The following is a 22638-nucleotide window of genomic DNA, read 5'->3' on the forward strand; positions in this document are numbered from 1 at the left end:
TGTATGATCCTTACTTTTATTAGAGGTCCCTTCTAGAATATTACTGCTCTGTTTAAAAATCCTTATTGTTTCATGTCTGTATTTAAGCCCAGTTTTAGGTATGGGTTTACATGTCCCTTCTCTTGGAATTTTACTCTCCAGCATAAGTTATCACAATCGTCCATTTTCTCAGTTTATTATTTTCAGCCCTTTTGACAGTAAATTTCTCAGCAAATAGTAACTTTTTAGTTTTCTACTGTTTCATAATAGCAAAGATCACTAAGTAAACATTGTGCATTATGCAATTTGTAGAGACTGTATGAATACTGTCATACATAGTGCTAGTGCTCCTTATTTTGTTTAACTTTGTTTTGTTTTCTTCAACAGCCAACTGTGGCTATCATCAAATCGAAAATTCCAACCTATTGTTCTATCTCCCCTTGAACAAGAAATCTATAGTGATTTGTACTGTAAGGTGAAGTTTGGAAAGAAGCTGCCTGTGAACATCACTGACACTTATTTGGGGTATGATATATTCTCTTAAAATAATCACAGTTCTTCACTATGATGGAGAGTGGGAGTCTTATCAGTTTGAGAATATGTAATTACAGAAGACTTCTCTATATTTGCATATGCATTGTGCTTATGATGACATTGATTAACCTGCTGTTATTTCAAAAGCAGAGTAAATACTGATTCTTATTTTGTTGTAAACTACAATTTCATTTAATATATCTGCAGTGGTTAATATGTTTTGTATATTTGTTTGATGCAAAATAATTTGGCAGTAATTACTTAAATAGTAAGTAACTTGGTGTTAAATGACATATTTATACCTGCTTTTGAAACATATGACTTATTTTGTGAAAGGCACAGATGGATGCATTTAGGTTCATCAGAACTAGGTTAGACACAGAACTGTGAGCACTCATAGACTCCTTCAGAGTCAGCTTTTCAAGGTGTGAAGCTGAACACACCAAACAAGGAGCATATGGTGCAAAGCTGAACTTGCTCAGTGCATTCTCAGCACATTGTTTTGAAATGCTGGGAAGGCTCGGAGAATACAGTGCAAAGGTATCAGGTTGCTCCCCAGATCCACAGCCTAGGGTTTGCTCAGCTGATTAGTTCCAGTTGGCTTTGGGCCTGCTGAACGGGAGCTGGATGTAGGAGGCAACTTCGGAGTATTTACACCGTGCTCCCTTTGCACTGAGTTCAGGAATGTCACAGATATGCCTGGGACTAGCTTGTGAATTCCAGTCTAGACAAGTTAATAAACTTCTGAACATGGAAGCTATAAAAAAATAGGAGTTAAAAACAACAAAAGCATTTCAGACACCAGCTTACCTCTCTGTCAAGCCTTGTAGGTTGCAGCATTTGCTCATGATTGTATTTGAACTTGACTGCAAAATAATTCCATAATGTTGGAAGGGAGGGGTATTTTTGTCATCAGAAGATACTGATGTGTAGAGTATTAAAAAAGTCTGTCATGTGAAAGCAGTTTCAGCTTTTTTTTGAAAATTACTACTGCTTGACTAAATTAAATTTACCTCAGGACTGTGGTATGATTGCTGCTGAGATAAGAACTGTGCTAAGTCAAGATAAATGTATTTAGGCTTTTTTTTTTTTTAATTGTATTTCTTCAGTTAACAATTGTGTCAACAAGTATTTAACAACTGAAAAAAATTGATCATGGTCCTTTTTTTTCTTCATGTTTACTTTATTTTTTTTTTTTTTACAAAATGTGCACATTTAGTTTACACAAACACGCTACAGCAGATTTCAGGTGTACATGTATTGTACTACTCTTATCCTACACTGGTGATAGCAGAGCAGCCTTCAACATGCCTCTAACATCCCATCTCTACACCAGAATAGATACCTGATTTATTTTTACAAAAGAATGCTTGCAACATTCTTTCTACTTCATTAATTCACATTTTCTGCAGCAATGTCACAATGAAGGTTGGCCTATCTTGATAGCATTTCACCTATTTTAAAATATTGTCATAAACTCTGTGGACAATATATCTTAAAAATTACATGGATGGAGGGGCATTGTTATATTTTAGGTGCATACTTTTTTAGAAAAATCTTTCTAGATTCAGAATAAATAGCTCCAATCTTAATGAAGAAATGATCCTAAAAAAATGTAATGCATTTATCACATATAGATGATATATAGCTGAAGTTTCCATTTTTTCCTGATTCTGTCTCATAGTTACAGATATTACAAAAAGCTGAAATAGATGTTAGCCTGACTAGCAGTCATTATTAGTAGATGTTACTACACAGGGATATTCATTCTCAGCACTGAAGTGGAATGGAAGTTTCAAAGGAAGTTCATGCCTTTTTATTTATTAAAGGCAAAAAGACACATAGTTATGAAATGTTAGGATCCAGTTAAGCTTTCTTCATGACAAATTAGAAGTTAGAAGATCCTTAATTTTAAGCTAAGAACTTCGCAGACACATCCAAGAAGAATTAGAAATACAGTCTATAGGACGCCTGGTATTCCTGTCGTGATAGATTTACTAGGTAAGTGTGACTGATAGAAGCTTACTCATATTTTTTACGGAATAAACCTACCTATAAGCAGTTTGGGTTTTTGTTCTGTAACAGTTCTTCGTCTCAGGTTATCAATTTTGTTAGGTTTGGGGTTTTTTTCTTTGGAAGAGAAAAGCAAGTCAAAGGTGGAAGGCAATTGCAGCAAGATGTGCATTGCACACTGATTATAGCATTAACTCTAAGTGTTATTCAAAAATGAGGACTACACCATAGAAATGGGAAAAGAAAATACATGGTAATGCCTCTGTATAAATTAGAAGCTAAGATTTGCGAAATACACTTGAATACCTGGAGTTTAATCCAGTAAAAATGAGTAACAAAACTAAGAGTATATTTTTAATCTCCTTGTGATTTTATCTGTTTTAACTAGGGTTTGGAATGATAATAAAGCTGCATACTGTGAGTTTGTTTGAATTTGGAGTAAAAACATGTTTTTTCAGTACAATCTTGTTAACTAAGTAGCCACTGTTGAAGAGCTAAATTTTATAATTTAGAAAGAATTTTTTGTTGGGAAGAGTTTATAATAAAAAATTTACTTGCATAATCCATGTCTCAGTGTAAAGCTGAGTAACTTTATTTATGATAAAGTGGGAAATCCATCTTTTAGATAATGTTGCCGAATAGCTCATATTTGTCCATTAGTTGTAGACCTAATGTCTTCATTAAATCACATTTTCAAAGAGCTGCATGGATCGCATTATATTCTCATCCTGTAAAAAAAGACAATACAAAACCAAAAATCATACACCATTACAAATGTAGCTGGCCAAGATCTATAGTGCCATGGTGTAGAACTAACTGTATTTTTGTTAATTACAACATTTTCTTTCAGCTTGTTTAGAGAAATTGTTAGCAGAAAAAGGCTGTTAATGGATCTATGCTTAAATAGGTTTTTGTGTATATTAATGAGACCAAAACTACCCTGTCAAGGATACAATAGCATATTAAGAAAATTAAGTCTGCAGTATTTCAGAGGCTATCAGTTTATACCCACTATAAAATAGTACATTTAGACAATGGAACTCATGGAATAGTTGTATCTGAAGTGCAACTCCATACATGGAATTGCTACTTCTGTGCATTGTACAGAGGAGCCTTTTTGCAATATTAGGGCATCCTGCTACGTAGCTAGGGATGACTCTAACATAAAATAGGTTGAAGTGTGCATCTTTGCATGAACTGAAGAGTCAATCAGTTTGACAAGTATCACAACACTCTTCAGCTCCTCAGTTCAGATTTTCTATGTGCTCACACTGAAAGATGGTCACTGCTTTCCAATGCTACTTCTGCTTTCTGACTGCTTTTGCATTAGGTAATGTTTTAAGAAAATCTTCAGCTCCCAAGTTTTGCATAATGCTTAGTGATGCATCCCTCTGTACTCCAGTTTTTATCAGTAAATAACTCTCAACACAGCACTCAGAAAACAGTATTTTTCTTTGTAAGCTTTACATTTCAGTGTATAGAAGAAAGAGTTTACTTGCAGTAGCCCATATTTATTGGCATTTCTGGATCAACAGTTGCTTGCACAAAACAATATATGTACACAATACATGAGTTTATTACATGCTCATTTAGCATTTGCTGGTCTTCACTGTAATCAACCTATATTTTAATCTGAATGCACACTCTAGCACTTTCTTGAGAGATAATTTAGGCATCTTCAAGTGAATAAAAAGACTGAATTTGATAAATTATTTTTCTAAGTTTCTTGAAAGATGCCTAAAAGACCCCACTTCTTAGAGGTTATTTCATAGTATTCTCCACTACTGATAGGGATGTGATACTTCTGTACATAAATCTTCCCATAATACGTGTTCAGTATCAATTTCCAGTTAAATTATTCACTGTTCAGTCTAGTGGGTGATTTGCTTTGTAAAAATGACTGGTTTGAGTAATTTGCTTAATTTATGTTATGAAACATGCACAGTGGGGTTTTTCATCGTTGATTCCATATGCCATCTCAAGTGATGTTGCTGTAAGAAATGATCTGTGCACTATTTTGTACTGATAAAATAACTTACGGAAGCAATTATATGTAATTTCAAAAAATATGTAGATTAATGCTTAAAAATTTGTGTAGTAAAATTACTATATTAAATTACTGAAACTTAAAATAAACTAACTTTTTTCCCACTGCATTGCTTTAAAATATCAATAAACTAGACAAGATCACTGATTAATGTGAGGTTGAAGTTTGGTTTAACTGGCATCATTTGTCATTTAATTAATATAAACTGGCAACTAAGCTCAGCAAATGGGCAAAACAACCAACATGCTCTGAATTTCCTAAGTGTTTTGCCACTTCCTACCAATTTTATTATATGTGTATCATCATGAATGAAACTGGTAGTTTTCTAAAATCAGCTCCATATTTCTGAGGTTGGCTGTTTATTTACAGAAGACTTCCAGTGCCCCTTCCTTAGTCAGTCAAATGGGAAGAGTCTTCACAAGAAAATACAGGCTTGTCATAATATTTAGAATATGGTAAGTTTTAGTAGCTTTTTTTCCCCATATTTAAGAAAGAAAAAAAAAAGCAGATTGCTTGCATTGGAATTCTTTGGCAAGTGTATCTTTTTCATTTGCCTCTTTTTTCAGTACATTTTTCTACACATAACAGATTTGTTTAATGATTCCTAACTCAAGACATAAGGAGGTGTTAGTGCATATGAAACATTGTCCATATGAAGCACAAACCTGGATGAATGAGCTTTGAAAATCTGACCTACCTTTAAGGCAGTTTTTCTTGGGTTTGAGATGGCTTCTTTGTTGTTTTCAGGCTAGCCCAGACCATCAGCATTGTGTATGGCAAGGCTTACTCCTGCAGAAAATACCTATCCCAGAAGCCTTTTTATCATTATCGGAAGGACCTGTGTCACTCACCCTGACATTCACCTGTGACCCTGAATGCCTTAGTCCTTTGCCTCTGTTCTTCACGGTGCTGCTGTAGATATGAAGCAATACCTGAGTCAGACCATCTTCCACCACCATCAAGCAGTGAAAGGAGGCTAACTTGGCTTCCAACTCCAAGTAGAGGAATGCCAGTTCTCAGAAACTGGCAACTCTTGCCTGAGATAGCCTTCTTATAACAGGAGTTCCTTAAATTTCTGAAAATGCGATTTATCTTTCCTCATATTGTCTTCTGGTCTGAGAACAAGCTGGTTTCTGAGGGGCAGAGGAGTGAAAGCAGGCTGTAACTCCTGCTGAAGTTATTCTCAACTCTGTCTCTAGAGGCCAGGAGCTGCTTTCAGCTACCCAGCTGTAATGTAAACACTTGCAGCTGATAATCACAATCAATTCTCAATCTTTTACCTTGAGAAAACTTGCCTGGTGTTAACTCTTGCCATCCAACACTTAGCAAGGCCTTTGCACTCTCCTTTCAAGGCCTCACTGCTTATAAGCACATCATGACTCACTGAGAAATTCATCTATAGATGATAAATTTTCAGACAATATTATTATTGCTGTGACTATATGCCAGTTGTAACAGGACTGTATGCCCCAGCATGGGCACAAGATAGAAATATTTAGCTGAATGTGAAGAAAATTTTTGCTATCAAGTACAAAAAAACATTGAAAAGATAAGGGATATTGACATGGTTGTCTAATGAGCAAGAACAGCTTGTATATACCAGCTCTACTGCAGATTCAGGGCAGAACTTTATTGAGACTTTTAGTGTTTTTGTGTAATGGTATACATACATACTCTACCTTGGGAAAATGCTGTCTCTGGTATTAGGATTATCCTCACTGTCACTCCAGAAATCTGCGTAGCACTATGATGGCATTAGCCAACAGATACACATTCAGTACTTATCAATGAATACTTACTTTCTGGCAGCTCTCAATGAATTCATCTATGGTAACTACACCATCTTTGTTTTTGTCCATTTTCTGTTAAAAAAAATAAAATGTACATTTTTCCTCCTGAAATCCTGTGTAAAACAAGTCCATTTTATTATTTGTTTCAGTTAAATGTCAGCCTTGGAACAACCATGCCAAAAGATGTAGTAAGTGATATACTGTAATAAGCTTAAGGAGCTTATTGTTGAAAAAGCAAGGTGTAACAAGTAGATCTGAGAAACTTGGGATAGAACCACAGAGAAAAAAAAGGATTACATAATTGGAAGGATATGCAAAACTGTTATAACATGGAAAATCTTTCTCTACCTGCTCACAGAGCAGTCTTTTTGGCTTCTGTGTTACCTGACCTACCTGGAAGAATGTTTCCACATGCTGTCTAGGAGCATCTTCCTTGAGAACAGGATAGGTGCATTTCCCCATCATATCATATATTGCTTTCATGATATCAAGCATTTCCTGAAGAGGAAAAAAAAAGATGTTTCTGTAATGTAACGTGCATTGTAGACACTGCTTTAACTCAGAACATGTAAATAATTTTAAGGATTTACATTTTAGAATAAAATATTGAGATTGTGCCTGATATTTTTTGACTGAACAGCTTCAAGAAGGAACTATGTTGTTCCTAGAAAATCTAGCATCTGAGTTCAGCTTTCATCAATGTATGATTTTTATTTTAAATTATTTAGAATATGCACAAGTTCACGGGTTGTGGGAAGAATCTCCCAATGTCTTATGAGTAAAAATAAACAGGAAAAGAAGTTCTGTAACAGCAACTGAGTGGCCAAAGCACATCAGCTTCTTACAACTGAATTTTCCCTAGAGAAAACAGAAACACCCATGCACACACCTGCACTTATGCAGTCCTCCTTTTATATCAAAAGCTTTGAATTTTCTTATTAGTGGCTTGTGAAAACTTTAATTATAAAAACAAGTAATTTGCAGTTTGCTAGGAAACTATTCTATAGATCACTCTTTTATAGTGATCATGAAGTTTTCTAAAAGTGAAACTAAAAGTGTAATTTATATATATTTATATATATTTACATAAAACCCACCTAAAAAAATACCTATAGATTTTAATGAAAGCACTCATTTTGTCCCACTATCATTTAAGTATGTGTTTAAATCCTTGCAGAATAAAATATGTAGGAATCTTTCTATATAAATTCTGTTTCAAGTAAAAATTTTTAGAAGTAGATTTATAAAATGAGTAACAACTATTGTGCATGTACTTAATTCCTTTTTGTCCAAATATCCTATCAGTCTATTCTAGTGACTGTATGTGCAAATAGACAGGCATAAATTGAAGCTAACCATTTCTGTACTGAAGAATTCTGACCTTTTACAAATTTTGTAAAGATATTGCCTTTTCAGTTTTCATATATGCCTTTAAAATGAGAAAACTACTGTAATTTTTAGCATGTCTAACTTTATAATATATGGTAATTTGTTAACATGTCTAATTTGACAATGAAACCATTCTTTTTTGAAAGCAGAACTTAGCTATACATTTACTTTCAGTGACTAAAGTAAGAAGACCTTACCTCTTTAGTTATATATCCATCCTTATTTATATCATACAAATTGAAAGCCCAGTTCAGTTTCTCCTGTACTGTCCCTCGCAGTAAAATTGAGAGACCCATAACAAAATCCTAAATAGACAAAAGGTCTTGGTCAGTTTGGAATTGAGCAGTTTTTCACAAACACTCAGAAATCCAGAATAATGCATTTGTCAGAAGTCTGGAAAGATGTGTTGTTTCTTTTCTTTTCTTGTTTCATGGGAAGTGTTACGGATTGCTGGTTTCTTAAATAATTAACAATCTAGGCACTGTTTGCTACAATCATAATTAATAAGTAAATTGAGTAATTTTCTATAAAGTAAACCATCATTTTCTCTTAGTGGTTGTATCCTCTGAAATGCCTCACATAAGTAGTTCCTGTTGAAGTTAATACCAGGAAAAAGCAATCCCCATGGTTTAATGGTCCAAGAAGAGCTTAAATGGGAGTTAGATTAATCTAAGCACAGGAGGCCAATTCGGGGAGAACTATCTACTAAGGAACATAAAATTCTTCTTAAATCTGTACCTTGTTAAAGTGGAATATGTGATTCCCATATCTCTTAGATCAATCTGTTGCCGTCAATATTTCAAACTTCATGTATGATATAGCAGACCTCAATACTTAACACTTTTATTGGAAGTATGATAGGGAATAATAAATATATTCTGTGTCCATGTACCGTTGTGACCCACCAATGCTCTACTGCTGTAAGCTATTCCACAGAAATGAATCAGAATACTTTTGAGATTATTTATATGTCGTATTTGGTTATAGATTTTTGTTTCATAATAAATACTCTTGGCAGCACAAACCTCATTTACATTTAGTGAGCATCTTCCAGATTGAAGAAAATATCAAGTGCTGTCACCTGTCTTCTGTATTTCTTAGCATGTTAACATTTTTTAAACCATAGCTTTTTTTTTTCCTAAACATCTCCTCTACCTTTTTCTATTTAATAAACTTGTGGACCCATAAATCTGTGAAATTGCAGCCATAATAGGTTGAGCAGAATATGGCAAGAGCTTGTATTTAAATGTGTGTTTCTACAGCACTGGCAATGACATACAGGAGGTCTTAGAGACATTAATGCAGAGATAAAAAAAGCTGAAATATTTCTTATGGGCACCAGCAAAGATTATGCATTTCCTCTATCACAGGAGCAATGGAAAAGACTACACTGAGATTAGACATAAATTACAAAGGTCTGATGTACCACACAGTCAAATAAGTATATCTGGTACAGTGAATATACAAAGATATCATGGCCTCAGATATTCTAGTAGGCACAGAGACAGTTTCAATCTTTTTAACAATTCAAGTGGCATGCTCTGGGTTTTCTTAGTCTGTCAAAAATTTCTGTCTTACTGGTGTATGTGCTCTTTGGGGTAAACGGATACATGAATCTTGATAGAGTTTTGCTCAACCTGTCTTGTCTACATCTCAATGACTAATTGAGGGTCACAGGGTTAAATCTCCAAACAGCTCTTTAACAATGTACTATTGAGCATTAAAATGTTCAAGAAATTCGGAACAGATTTGATCACATTACAGCATTACCAATTAACCTTTTTAATTCAGTACCATGTCTTCAAATCTTTTCTGCACTGTTTTACATTCTTGATGGAGTTTTTCCTGAAGTCCTTCCTGAAGGTCTCCAGTAATGTTATTTTCTTAAATTATTATATTTAAGAATTCTGAATTCAATTTTGAATTTGCAACATTTTTTAATTTGTTTTATCTAAACTATATTCATTTTTCTTTTCTTGTAAATTCTCTTTCTTCTTTTCTGTGGTGCACCACTCATGTTAGCTGGCTTCCTGGCATCATTTATATCCCCATTTCCAAGGCTACCCGGTTTTAAAAATGACACATAAATAAAACTTGACTTTATGCTTTTTTCATGGGACTGAGACAACTCAAAAACCCTCCAGGTATGTGCTTTAAACATTGCAAGAGCAAGTCATCTCCTTCCATATTTACATCAAGATGTTTTGGGACAGTTCAAGTGCATAGTTCAGGTGCATTGCCTTTGTCTGAGTGTTGTGCAAGAGTCCATCTCAGGAAAAACAGAAAGGATTTATCATAATAGGAAGTTGTGATGAGCTGGATAAGGACCAGCTAGGATGGGACATCTTTTCTACATACTTACTTTCATGCAATTGAAGAACATAGCAATAAAATCATACAGAAATAGAATGTCTGATTCAATAGATATAGGCTAAATCCACAGGCTAGACTCTTGAAGAGGAACATGCTCTTCATAGTGGAAGGCAATGTGCCAGGAACAGTATAGCTATGTTGGCTGTTCATGTAATAATCCATTGCAGACTGCCATAGGAAAACAACAGTGCTGAAGGTAGCAGCTGAACTCAGAGAGCATCTATCCATCTATATGTTTGTTACCAACAACTCCTTGATGCATGAATCAGGCACACCATTTAGCACAGAGCATGAATACAAGTCCCCATTACAATATTGGAGTACCCGGATGTGGTTTTCTTCCTGGTTTAGACATCTTATTTCTGGAGAGAGAGGAATTCTCCTTTTAGAGCCTGTTTAAGTAAAATTCACTTACATCCTCTGAGGATGCTGTCACTGTCCACTGAGTCCTGCTCAGCTGAGCACCTAATGAGGAGAGGTGCATCTGATCTAGGGTGACAAGCCTAAAACTACAGAAGTCTGGGCTGAGACATTACTTTAGGTTGAGTCTCTCTTCAATCTGTGACAGCGAAGTTAGAAGCACAAAAGTCTTGCCTTGGTGCTTGCCTTTACTCCTTTCCACAGCTTCCTATTTGTAACTTGCTAGTTTCCTGCAGAACATGCTAATACCTGTTAAGACCTCCTTCTGTGCCTAATTTTGATTCTGCAAGAAAGTGGGATGTCTCACTGAAGGGTTGCAAAATGGAACATCATTGCACCCATACTGGAGCCTCTGTGTGCTCAGTATCACAGTCTGCTCGTGTTTCTGTTCTGAACTACAGCTGTATAGAGCCTCTAGTTGTGATCTGGGATGAACTTGTATTTGTGTAACCCCACAATTTCATAATTTTTAGCAGTGATTAATTATCTCCTAGCAATGTTGATGACTGATTGCTTTATCCTCAGTAAATCTTTAGGGATAATAAGATCATTAATAAATTAATTGACAAGTTTCTTAGTGTGCTATCTCAAATCCTTAGGAAAGCTTAAAATTATTCCACTTGATCTTGTATTCCCTTATGTCTTGTTCAAGGCCAGGAGAAGTAGGTAGGCAGGAACCTAAATCAATTTTTTAATTTAGATTTTAGGATTTTGAAAAGGAATTAAGTGATGTCACAGAAGTGGTGGAGCCCTGATGTGTGTAAAACAAAGGTCACAGAGGAGAAGCTGCTGTTAAGAGGAAATGTATTATTTCTTTATAGTGACTTTAAATCAGCTGGTGGTAAAATGCTTATGAGATCACCACTGCCCTGAGAAAAATTAGCTCATTTCCTACATAACATGAACAAAGCTTTTTGTGTTGAACCCAGAGAATCCTGCTTGTTAGCCTCCTGAATTTCAACAAGGCCAAGTTCAAGGTCCTGCATCTGGGTCAGGGCAATCTGAAGCCCAAATACAGGCTGACCAGAAAATGGATTGAGAGCAGCCCAGAGGAGAAGGACTTGGGAGTGCTGGTTGACAAGAAGCTCAGCGTGACCTGGCAATGTGCACTGACAGCCCAGAAAGACAACTGTGTCCTCGACTGCATCAAAAGCAGCATGACCAGCAGATCGAGGGAGGCAATTCTGCCCCTCTGCTCTCACAAGACCCCACCTGGAGTACTGCATCCAGCTCTGGAGCCCAAGGACATGGACCTGCTGAAACAAGTCAAGAGAAGAGCCACAAAGCTGGTTGGAACTAGATGATCTTTAAGGTCCCTTCAAATCCAAGAATCAGAGCTTTGGCTCCCCTGTAGCCCATGGTGAAGACCATGGCGAAGCAGGCTGTCCCCCTGCAGTCCATGGAAGGGTGACCCACAGGACAGCAGACTTGGAAGACCTGTTGCCCTATGAGTGGACTTCTCCTGCACTGATGCAGGGAGAGGAGGGAGAACATGGAAGGAAGGAGGGGTGGTTGGAAAGTGTGTTTAAGACTGTTTTATTTCTCATTCTTTAGCTCTTATCCTGTTAGTAATAAATTTTAGTACCATCCTCACGTTGAGTTTTGTTTTGCCTGTGTGACTTCTCCCAGCTCTTAGTGATTTTAGTGGGTGCCTAGAATATGGCCAGGGTCGACCCACGGCCCTGATGAAAAATTCTCAGGTAACAATTGAGAAATAATGCAATCAGAAAATCACCAACAACTTTACTGAGCAATATTAATAATTGTTTGAAAAAAACAAATACAAGTTTGGTTTTGATTAAATATGACAAAAATCTTTAAACATCTCCATTGTGTTTGGGCACAGCTTTGTGCTTTAAGGCATTGAGAAGTAGTGGAATTATTGAGTGACTTTCAGCAAAGTCATATTTAGAATAGCCTTAATCTGCACAAACAAAGGACACTATTTGGATGGTTGTATGTGGGTGCAATGTGCTTTACCTTTGACACTATGTTTAAACTTAATTAGCCTCCCTTTTCCTGACAGTGTAAATAGCCTTAAGGCCCAGATCTTCATTTTCGTTCTGTGACAATATATATGCAGCAAGTGGAAACTTTGCTTTCACATCTGTCTCTGTCTGATGGAAAAAAGAACTTCATTTCATAATATGCCCAAAGAGCCCTTCAATAGCTGGGTCACTAGGCCTTCAAAAACTCTGTCTCTCATGTTAAAGCAAAACTACTTGGCATAACTAATGAAATAAGCTCGTCTCAAAACTGATGCAGTCATGGGATAAGGAGAAATAAGTTCAAGTACCTATTTAATGAGTTTGCTTTTTTATGCTACATAAAATGCTTCACTTAGAGATCCTGACTCTTATCAGAGAGCATACAAATTCAGGGCTGACAAAACTCTAAGGACATAACAATCTCACCAAGCTATCTCATCTAATTGAGGTGTGCTTTTAAGTTGTGCTAAATTTTAACACTTCACTGCTGATGGTTGAAAATTTGAGGAAAAAAGAGCAAAAAGCTAGAACAAATTCTCCTTTTACCCAGAACTCCAGCTACCACTGATTCATCAGAAAATGGAGAGTGCAACACAAAACAAATGTCATTCTTACCTACAAAAGAATTTTGCTATGAAATTTCAGATTTTCATATCCTTTTTACACAGAAGATAACCAGTGTTTTTCATCATAGGTCATTATATTGAGTTGTATTTACTCCTACACTTTGATATAGAAAGTAAACTGGAAAGAATGATTATTTGTTCTCCAAACTTTTAAATCACTCCCTCTCTACCTTTTGAACTGTTTACTTTTGTTGTTTTTCTAATGGAAATTAGAAAACTAGAATACAGATGGAACAGAAAGAATATGGCACAGTTGCACCTAGGATAAAAAGGAGCAGGAAAAAAATTAGATTATTGTATTTTTCACATTTCATAATATCTACATTCACATTTTGAAGCTACCTTTAATGAGATTTGAAAAAAAACCCCATACATTAACTTCAGGAGGATGCTTTTGGAATGGCTATCATACAGTTTGTTAGTATAATGTTGCTACAAGGACACAGAAGCAAGAGTCTTTTGACAGCAGCAGAATTATGTTGGATTCACAATTAGTGAAAATAATATGAAAGTCTGGATCACTCACGTCTGACCTGATAAGATGGAAATATGTTTTAGTAATAAAAAAAACCCACTGCTGCTTATATTTCTCAGATTTATTTTATTCCCAAGCCTTTTTTTTTTTTTTTTGTGCACAGACCTGCCCTGTGAGGTAATCAAAACCCTTAAAAGGGGTTTTAAATCTAGTGCATTTCTTAAGGCTTTCTGTCTGAGATACAAATGGCAACAAATCGACCAGGAAAGGTACAAAAGCTTCTTTTGTTCCCATTATAACAGCAGAAATACTTTTTAGCTACTGATTCTAAAAATGCTTTTTCTCATTGCCTCTGCTGTTGCTGAAACTGGAAGAGGAGAAATTTAGGTTAGATATAGAAAAGAAGTTCTTCACTGTGAGGATGGTGAGGCACTGAAACAGGTTACCCAGAGAAGCTGTGGATGCCCCATCCCTGGAAGTGTTCAAGGCCAGTCTGGATGGGGCACTGAGCAACCTGGTCCAGTGGGAGGTGTCCCTGCCCATGGCAAATATGTTGGAACTAGAGGATCTTTAAGGTCCCTTCGAACTAAAACCATTGTATGATTCTATGATTTGACCAGAAAGATTCCCTGTAGAATTAGCCTATGTACAGAAGATATGAATAAAACCTCCATTCCTGCTTCTAGTTTCACATAGAGCCCACTGATTTCAGCTGCCCAGAAAAAGGTAGATGGGGTTCATATTTGTTGGGTTTTTTTAAAATAGATGCAAATAATCCCCCACAAAATTATCTGGTTATAGTCTCAGTTGAGGTATCGATTTCTGATCACAGTGCACCTGCTTGACGAGTCTTCTTCTATTGCATCAATAATAAAGCAATGAAAATGCTTAAAAAGAAAAATCTTTCAGACCTCACAAAATCATTCACTAAAGAAAATCATAAAATCATGTATGGGCCATTTCAATAAATTTAAAGTGGGTATATTTATCACAATCCAATCACAAGTTGTAAGGAAATCATCCATTCATTATAACCACAACAAATCAAAGCAAAACAAACCAAAGCAAACATATCCTTTTGCAAATTAGCTATTTTTTTTTAAATTCTACAGCTTAAAAATAATATATCCTTTACAGTATTTTATATAGACTGTTCTCATCTACACTATTGCAGTGAGGTCCCTTTTTACCATGTTATTGTGTTGATGACATCAGTCTTACCAGGGAAAGGCAGAACTGGGACTGGGCAGCTAAATGGAGGAAGGATGAATTTGAAACTCTTGTGCTTTTAAAAACATTTTCTTTAAAGCCTTTTTCTAGTCCTTTCTGGAAACTAATAGAGTGTATGAGCCATCCTATTTTGTCTGAGTCATCTCCATAACATTAGTTGTAGTTCAGAGACCTTCTCACCTTGCAGAAGCAGAGAGGAAGTTGACTATTTTGGGTAACTTGTGTATAAATTGAGTTACCCTTTAAATGAGCAGATTTATAAAAATATTACATAGTAGCACAGTCTGAGTTACCAGTATGGAATATACAATTGTACAATAATGACTTTTGTTATTACATTGGAAAAACTTGAAACTTGAGTCACATAAGCTAAATTTTTCATCATTAAAGCCATATAATAAAGGCCACCATACTGGACTTAATCACAAGGAATGGCAAAACAGTTTCAGAAAAAGAAGCAACAGTATCACTTACCTCAAAACTTACAGATCCATTGTGATCAGTGTCAAATGCATTAAACAGAAAGTGTGCATACGTTGTGGAATCTAAAATTTAAACCAGCAAAAATAATTCACAGTAAACACGTATTATTTAATGTAATTTCATTCTATTAAAACTATATGAGACCAAGATATACTTTGTTACCAAAATTTCATAGCAAGACTGAATTTTCAATTAAGTTTAAACTTCCTTTTTGTCAGAGGAAGAGGGATAAATTATAAGTGCAAGTACATGGATAGAAACGCTACTAAGAACTGGAAATCCAAAATTTTCTTCTAGAATATCTCTATTTGGTTTTATTCCCATTTTTGCTAATCACTGATACCTGAGCAAATAGAAAAGATGACATGTTATTTTACTCTGAAACAACCTGTGTTAATGGGAATGCTAAATGATGGTGATGAGGGATTTATCTCATATATTTAAAATGAAAAATGTGTTCATTTGTTCACTCTAAATGAGGGAAGCAGACACTACCATCGGTACCTGTGGTATATTGGTTTCACTCTGGAGACAGACCTGTTTCCCAGGTTGAAGCTGATTTTGTCAGAAAGATGCTGCCGTGATTGGGTCATATGCTCACCCATGGATGAGAGAAAATCCTCTCCTGGGAAGCAGATTCTTAAAGCTGGTTTGCTACTTAATTCCCATTATTGTTGCATGAGGGCTAAGTGCTTGAAAACCTTGGGAAAACTGGCTATGACTGACTAAATGGTCAGTAAGACTCTGAAAGATGACCTTAGACAAGCAATCCCTTCACTGATTATTTGTATACTTTTCAAACCTACTCCCCAGTGCACATTGATTCATTTTAGAAACACAAGACAGCATCAATATAAGTCTGTTAAGACTCTAATTTATTGTAAAGATTCATCTTTCTATTTCCACTGGATGCCTTCTGAGAGGCACAACCTACTCCAGGAGTAATATATTGTGAAGAGAGAACTTATCTCTTCTTATCTCACACTGCCCTGTGCATGAGAGGTACAAGCTGCTGGGGTTGTGGAAAGTCAGCTTTCCTCAGTGCCTTTCCTCTCCCTGAAAACCATGCAAATTAATGTAGGATGAGGCTTTGTTTACTTTTAATACTCATATCTTTGCTCTTTCTACTTCATATATTTGCAATAAGTTTAGGTTAATTAACATTAATCTCATGAAGCTGTAATAAAGGGAGAAGTGTTATGAAATCAGTGTCCCCTTTGCAGAACAAACCTCTCCCTATCATGGAAAAACCTCACCAGTGCTGAGATGCTTTTTTTCTGATTTCTTGGCACTAAACCATTTTACTTTTTGTATCAATCCTGCAAGCCTTTATTTGTCACAGCCCAAAATATTGTTTTGTATTAAACTGAGTGTCAGTCTTGGGTCACTCACCTGAAATGCCACCTTGACTCCAAAGAACCAAATATACCAAAACTCAAAACTTTGTCCTTCACATATTCAGACCTGGCACTTGTAAAAAAAGGCTCTGGTCTTACTTCAATATGTTAATTTCATATGATGTGAAATAATCACAACAAGAAAAAATGCAACCTTTAAACCTTATGTCTGTTAATGCATTTTCAGAGTATTAAAAAAATCCACACTACTGAAGCAGTTATTCATTCTTCCATGTATCCAGTCACCAGTGTAATTGCTTAAGCACGGACTAGTAGATAAATTCACACTTTAACTGAAAAATGTAAATTAGTTGACTTCAATTTATATTTAAGATTTTAATAGTCATATTTTCTATAATCTACTGAGACTTCTGTTGTGCAACAGAATATACTGTGTAAATCATCTTCAGGGAAAAAACATATAATAGAGGTATAATTACTGTAAACTGAATTTTAAATTGCTTTCCATTCTCTTGGCATTAATTTCTTAAAAATATCTGAAATATTTCTAATTATTTTTGTAGATATACAGAAAACACAAGGGTGAGCATAAACATATTTTGTTTCTTGCCCATACATGATACAATATACTAATTTTTTTGGTGGTATCTGGACAAAAAAAAGTCCCTAGTTGAAGAACCTTTTCTTTCTGATAGGCCCTCTGAAAAAAATTAAATTAAAAGCCTTTTTCAGAGTTGTTTGTTCAAGCAGTTCTGATTTGAAATTTTGCCTTCAAAACCACAGCAGGATAAGGTACACTAGTCTTTTAATTAGAGCTACTTAATCTAATTCCCCTCTGCTCCTGCCCTCCTAAATCTTGAACATTAATCATGTTTGACAAAATTTTAAGTTTTTAAATTAAATTTTTTTTTTCCAGGGGTCTGATATCGTAACTAGGAGGATAAATCGCTACTTTGACAGGTTAAGGCAGGAACAGATATTAAATTAGAATTCCTTTGAGAAACACCATCAAAGCCTTTTAAACATCAGAGAGAAAAAATGATAGTCATTATACATCGAAAAATATGGCTTATCAAACTACGAGCATGATCCGTTTTGTTTGTAAGTGATGGAGGAGTGTAATAATTATCCAGAGTGTGGATTCTTATCTACAACCTGCCTGGCTGAGGAAAAATCCCAGGTTATATTTCAGGTGATCCATTGCATGCACAGAGGGGGCCTATTCATTCACCTGTATGGCAGTGGTTTTCTAAAAAGAAGTTACTGGGGTGCCCTTTCTGGCATGGAAAGCTTTTTACACATTAACTTCTGCCTTTAAAACACATTGGTTTTACTGCAATCCACTGTCATATCCTTTATTACTCTTCTGGCCCCTTGTCCTGTTTATAGTCCTCCTGTACCTTGTCCTGGACAGTCTTGAAAGTTGCCTAATGAAGTGACTTGCTGGTTAATATTTAAAAATTACTTTGGTTGCCTTGAAGCTTAAAATCTTACATTCTGTTTGCTCAGATATGAACTATTATAATGATTCATCATGTTATACCTGGTTTTGCATTACATAGATAACTGGAGCCCAGAATTACATGTGTTTTAATTTGGGGACAACTTTCAAGCTTTTTTTTTCCTCTTTAATATTCAGGCATAGATAAAACCATTATTTTTAGCACAAATAAACTGAAATTTAAAGGTCTCAGCTGGACACAATATTTTGGCAATAAATTAAAAAATTTAAGAATCCAGTCTGGCTGCTTAACTAGACACCTATATATTATGATCTCACCCCGTTAACATGCAGGGATATACAAATACTGAGAATTAATTGGGCTTTGAGAATATTTTGGCTAATAATGTGAGGAACAAAGAATAGACTTGAACTCCTGTACTTCTCAGAAAAGGCAAAAGTTAACACAGGCACCTTACAAAACAGCACAAAACCTACATAAAACAGTTCAAGACTCAGTAGGCCCATAGAAATTAAAGGAATATTGATGTGAGCTGTTACTCTTCCAAGGACATTCAGCTCTTCTGCCGTTTTCACCGAATATTCCTCCTGAACTTCTGAGGAAAACTAAATAAGGCTTTCACATTTGTTTGTGCTATGTTTATGTACTGCCAAGGCTGTATGCCACTGCGTGAAGGCCATGGGGGATGAGGGGAGGAAGGGGATGAATTCTGATGGTCACTTCTCAGTGCTCTTTGCTGAGGTGTCTGAAACAGCTTTATTAAGAAGCCAAAAATCCTCTCACTAGTACACAACATCTGTTACAGATGACTGAATTATCTGGATTCAGTACTTTTCTACACTGCTAAAAATCTGACTTTTTGCTGTGTTTTGTTAATATGAAATGTGAAAGAATAAAAAAGTTTGTGGTTTGTTAGTTTGTTGGGGTTTTTTCCACAGAAAAGTGTACGTTCCTTATTTTTGTGTTACCTTCATTGCACCAAAAGATAGTGGAGATAAAGAAATTTTGAAGCCCCTGGAAATCAATTAATTGAAATCAAGGTTAGCAAAAAAAACCCCTCATTTAAGAAGGGAAACTCCATAGCGTTAAAGAGGGTTCTGCTGTCGATATTAGGGGGTACCTGTAGTGCCCCCTATGGTTCCTCCTACTGTAAAAAGGGTTTTTTTGGAATAAAAGAGAACGGAGAAGACTGTTTAGAAAGTTTAAACATAAATAACCTACTCAGAGAAACTTTGTTTTCAACGGTACCCAAGCACATGTAGTAACTTCATAAAAAAAGACTGACTTCTTGTAGATATCACTGTATTTCATTCAGAAATATATACTTTAAAATGTGTCCAAACATCAAGGAAGTATGCCATGAGTTCAGACAGAGCTTGAGGCAACAATCTTGTTAATTTGAACAGGCTCTTTTGTCAGACTTAGGAACTACCAAATATACTGTAGTATTAATTATGTCTGCCAAGTACTCACCTCCCTGTGGAAAGAACTGAGAGTAAATCTCTTTGAAGGTTTCTTCATTGACAACACCACTGGGGCATTCCTGGAAGAAAGTGAAAGACAAGAAATGAATACCATCCAATCTGGTCCAGTCAACTCGTGTTCATGAGACCATACACAACATGTGTGTGACTCTGACAGTTTAACATGTGTGCCTTTGCACTTTCAACCAAATGTTAAGGCATTAATTGTTTATCACATTGAAGTATCTTTCTAAAGAATTCCCATGAGATTAAAACTTCTTTTGTGCCATGTATCTCAATTTCTGTTGCCACCTGAGTGACGCAAATGAGCAGCGACTGCCCTGCTGCACAGCGTGGAGCCATTGCTGTCACTCATGGGCCATGGGTGGTCACTCCTGCAGCTGCAAGCAGCATTTGCATGGTATGGAAATCAAGCAGGAATGTAAGCACTTAGATATTACTGACAGAACATGCAGTAAAATTCAACTGGAAGAGTTATATTCAATGAATTCAAAAGACCCTGACACTGAAGATCTTATTCAAACCTTGCAGAACCTTTTGCCTCTTTACATCTTTTTCATAAACTGAAATATATATAAGAAGGAATAAGCAGGAAGTGTCAGAACAGAGTGACTAAAAAAAAAAAAAGAAAGGAAGTGAAAGAGAGGAAAAAAGATGATTAGAGCTGTGACTTTACAAAAATTACTTATGTAACGAGGTAGGAAAAGCAGAAGGAATACTGTATGGTTTACTAAGTTGCACATAAATATCAAAGACCAGAGAGTCGATTTCTAGTCCTGAATTTGTCAGACTGAGGAGATGACTTTGGGCAATGCACTTAATTCCTTTTTTGCCTTAATTCCTTCTTTAACACAGAGGGTGAAAAAAGCCTTAAAAGGAAAGAATTTTTAGAAACAAAGTAAGAAAATACAGATTAAGTGCTAAGGTTCATACATTTATTTTTGTCAGTTGTCATGTTCTTTGGACTGAGGGTTCAAACATATATGCTCCTAGTCCTAAACTGGGGAAATGAAATAGCTTTAAATGAAGATAAAGAGCAGTGAAATATCTTTTACCAGTGTAATAATAGCTTTTCATGTGAGAAAAAATGGTATTTTAATTAGATAAAATAAAGACCAATGAGCTATAGTTCTGACAGCTTCTGCGAAGAAACAAATAGTGTAATCTTGCTAACTGAGAGACAAATGCACCATCTGAGAAATGGATGTCAGTTCTGTAGATCTAGGATTATTTTGATTTTATGTCACTTTTCTCAGCCAAAATCTGCTTTTCATCATAACTAAGCATGTGCCAGCACACAGTAAAAAACAATTCTGTTTGATCAGACAGACAACTGTGTCGTAGATAGACATACAAAATTATTTGTTCCAGCCACAGAGGCTGACAGCTATGGAGTCAGAATTGGAGCACAAGTCTCTGTAAGACCAGATATACTGGCTGCACTGCCTTTCAAACCAAAGCCTTTGGGGAATGGTAGGAACATCTCTACCCTTCATCAGGTAAAGAGCAATCCATTAATTGAGGAGGCATCTCCTTGGCTGTCATGTTGTTGGGTATGGGGGCATCTAAAACATCTCTCTCTGCTTTACCAGCTTCCCAAAAAGACTGTAGTCAGATAGGCCAGTGTCTCTGGCTCCTAGCAGGCTTACAGTTGGTCTCCCAAGTAACATGCAATAGGACAAGGGGAGTTTCAGATTGAATAATAGGGAAAATTTCTTCACCAAAAGGGTTACAAGCATTGGAATGGCCTGCTCAGGGAAGTGGTTGAGACATCATCCATGAAGACATTTAAAATTCTGTAGATGTGGTACTTGGGACATGGTTTAGTTGTGGACTTGGCAGTGCTGGGTTAATGGTTGGACTTGATGATCTCAGATGTCTTTTCCAACCTCGATGATTCTATGGCTTTATGATTCTACTACTCTGCTTGTCTTTTTATGTGAAGCCTTCTGGAGTTGTAGAAGTGCATGCAAGAGGGCAGTATTTTTACTTGGATTCAAAGCACAATAAAGAAAACTTCAGTGAATTGTTCAGATACATACTGATATAACATTATAGAAATTCAATGTAGACAATGTAACAAAGGTATTTTATAAGTTCCTCTTTCAAGAATACATTGGTATATAATCTACGTCATTCCCAGACCTGCACAAGGAAGAACACAGCCTTTCCCCTGAGATGACTGGGCATGTGAAAGGATAATACATTACTTTGGAATTTAGAAAAAGAAGCAGTGACTTCTTTTTGTTCTGCAGGTAATTTTTTTTTCAGACAAAAAAAAAAATAGCTAGGCACATTTTGAAGGAATTAAAGAGAAAACCTGCGTATCTGAATTTGTACAGGTCAGGTACTGACTTTTTTTTCCTGAGACAATAAATAATGACTGACAAACTGAGCATCTGAGTTTATCTAACTCTATGGCTTATTAACATGCAATGCAATTTTTCTCCCTTTTCCTTGGATGACAAAGACATTCAAACTATACTCATTTTGCAAAGAGTGCTCTCCCCTCTTTTACAGGAAGTGCCACCAACTCCAACTCTGTCAGTCCTTAGCCTGTAGCTGTGAAGAGCTAGAGGAGAATTAAGGGTACTCTGCAAAAATCTGTCTGATTTATTATTCGTTAGTTCAAAATGAGTTAGGAGCCTTTTTTAAAAAAAAATACATGATCTACATTCCTCATTTAAAGGTAGTATTTTTTTCCTGTCACTTAATAAGCTCTGGTATCACCATACTGTTTGAAAGAATCATTGCTTGAAAAGGCAACCTACTTTCAGAGAATTATTTATTAGCAGAGCCAGGAACGACAGTTTGAGTTTCTCTAGGCTGACCCTCTGTATTTTCCTCTGTTCTTTGGCACAGCATTGCTGGTAAAACCTTCTCCATCCTTGAAGGTCTGTAGTAATGGTGTCTTAAGAACATTCATTAAAAATCTGTGATGCTGGCCAATTACTCTTACCAGAACTATCAGTTCAAACTTTTCTTT

General features: G+C 35.9%; 2 protein-coding genes across 14 annotated transcripts in view; one reads left to right on the forward strand and one right to left on the reverse strand.

Moving 5' to 3' along the window:
- The window catches only part of PACRGL (parkin coregulated like), a 32919-nt gene extending 11586 nt beyond the window's left edge, over nucleotides 1-21333 (forward strand). The window contains exons 8-10 of one of the 5 annotated variants that reach the window (XR_004356546.1): nucleotides 367-504; nucleotides 4943-5028; nucleotides 19680-21333. Coding sequence is in view for 1 of the 5 variants with exons in the window: in XM_032684983.1 (XP_032540874.1) it covers nucleotides 367-423 (57 nt within the window). In the remaining 4 variants the exon portion in view is untranslated. Of the gene's footprint in view, nucleotides 1-366; nucleotides 4721-4942; nucleotides 5029-5320; nucleotides 9056-19679 lie in introns of those variants that run through there. The other 4 variants (XR_004356548.1, XR_004356547.1, XR_004356545.1 and 1 more) reach the window with 4 other exon arrangements.
- Nucleotides 1700-22638, reverse strand: part of KCNIP4 (potassium voltage-gated channel interacting protein 4) — a 400704-nt gene continuing 379765 nt past the window's right edge. For all 9 annotated transcript variants that reach the window (XM_032684981.1, XM_032684974.1, XM_032684976.1 and 6 more), the window contains 6 exons: nucleotides 19642-19711; nucleotides 15339-15409; nucleotides 7950-8057; nucleotides 6757-6861; nucleotides 6373-6435; nucleotides 1700-3254 (listed from right to left, as the gene is read on the reverse strand). In XM_032684981.1, coding sequence (XP_032540872.1) covers nucleotides 3207-3254; nucleotides 6373-6435; nucleotides 6757-6861; nucleotides 7950-8057; nucleotides 15339-15409; nucleotides 19642-19711 — 465 coding nt within the window. In that variant the 3' untranslated portion in view covers nucleotides 1700-3206. The remainder of the gene's footprint in view (nucleotides 3255-6372; nucleotides 6436-6756; nucleotides 6862-7949; nucleotides 8058-15338; nucleotides 15410-19641; nucleotides 19712-22638) is intronic.

The sequence above is a fragment of the Chiroxiphia lanceolata genome, chromosome 4, assembly GCF_009829145.1.
Source record: "Chiroxiphia lanceolata isolate bChiLan1 chromosome 4, bChiLan1.pri, whole genome shotgun sequence".
NCBI classification, from domain to species: Eukaryota; Metazoa; Chordata; class Aves; order Passeriformes; family Pipridae; genus Chiroxiphia; species Chiroxiphia lanceolata.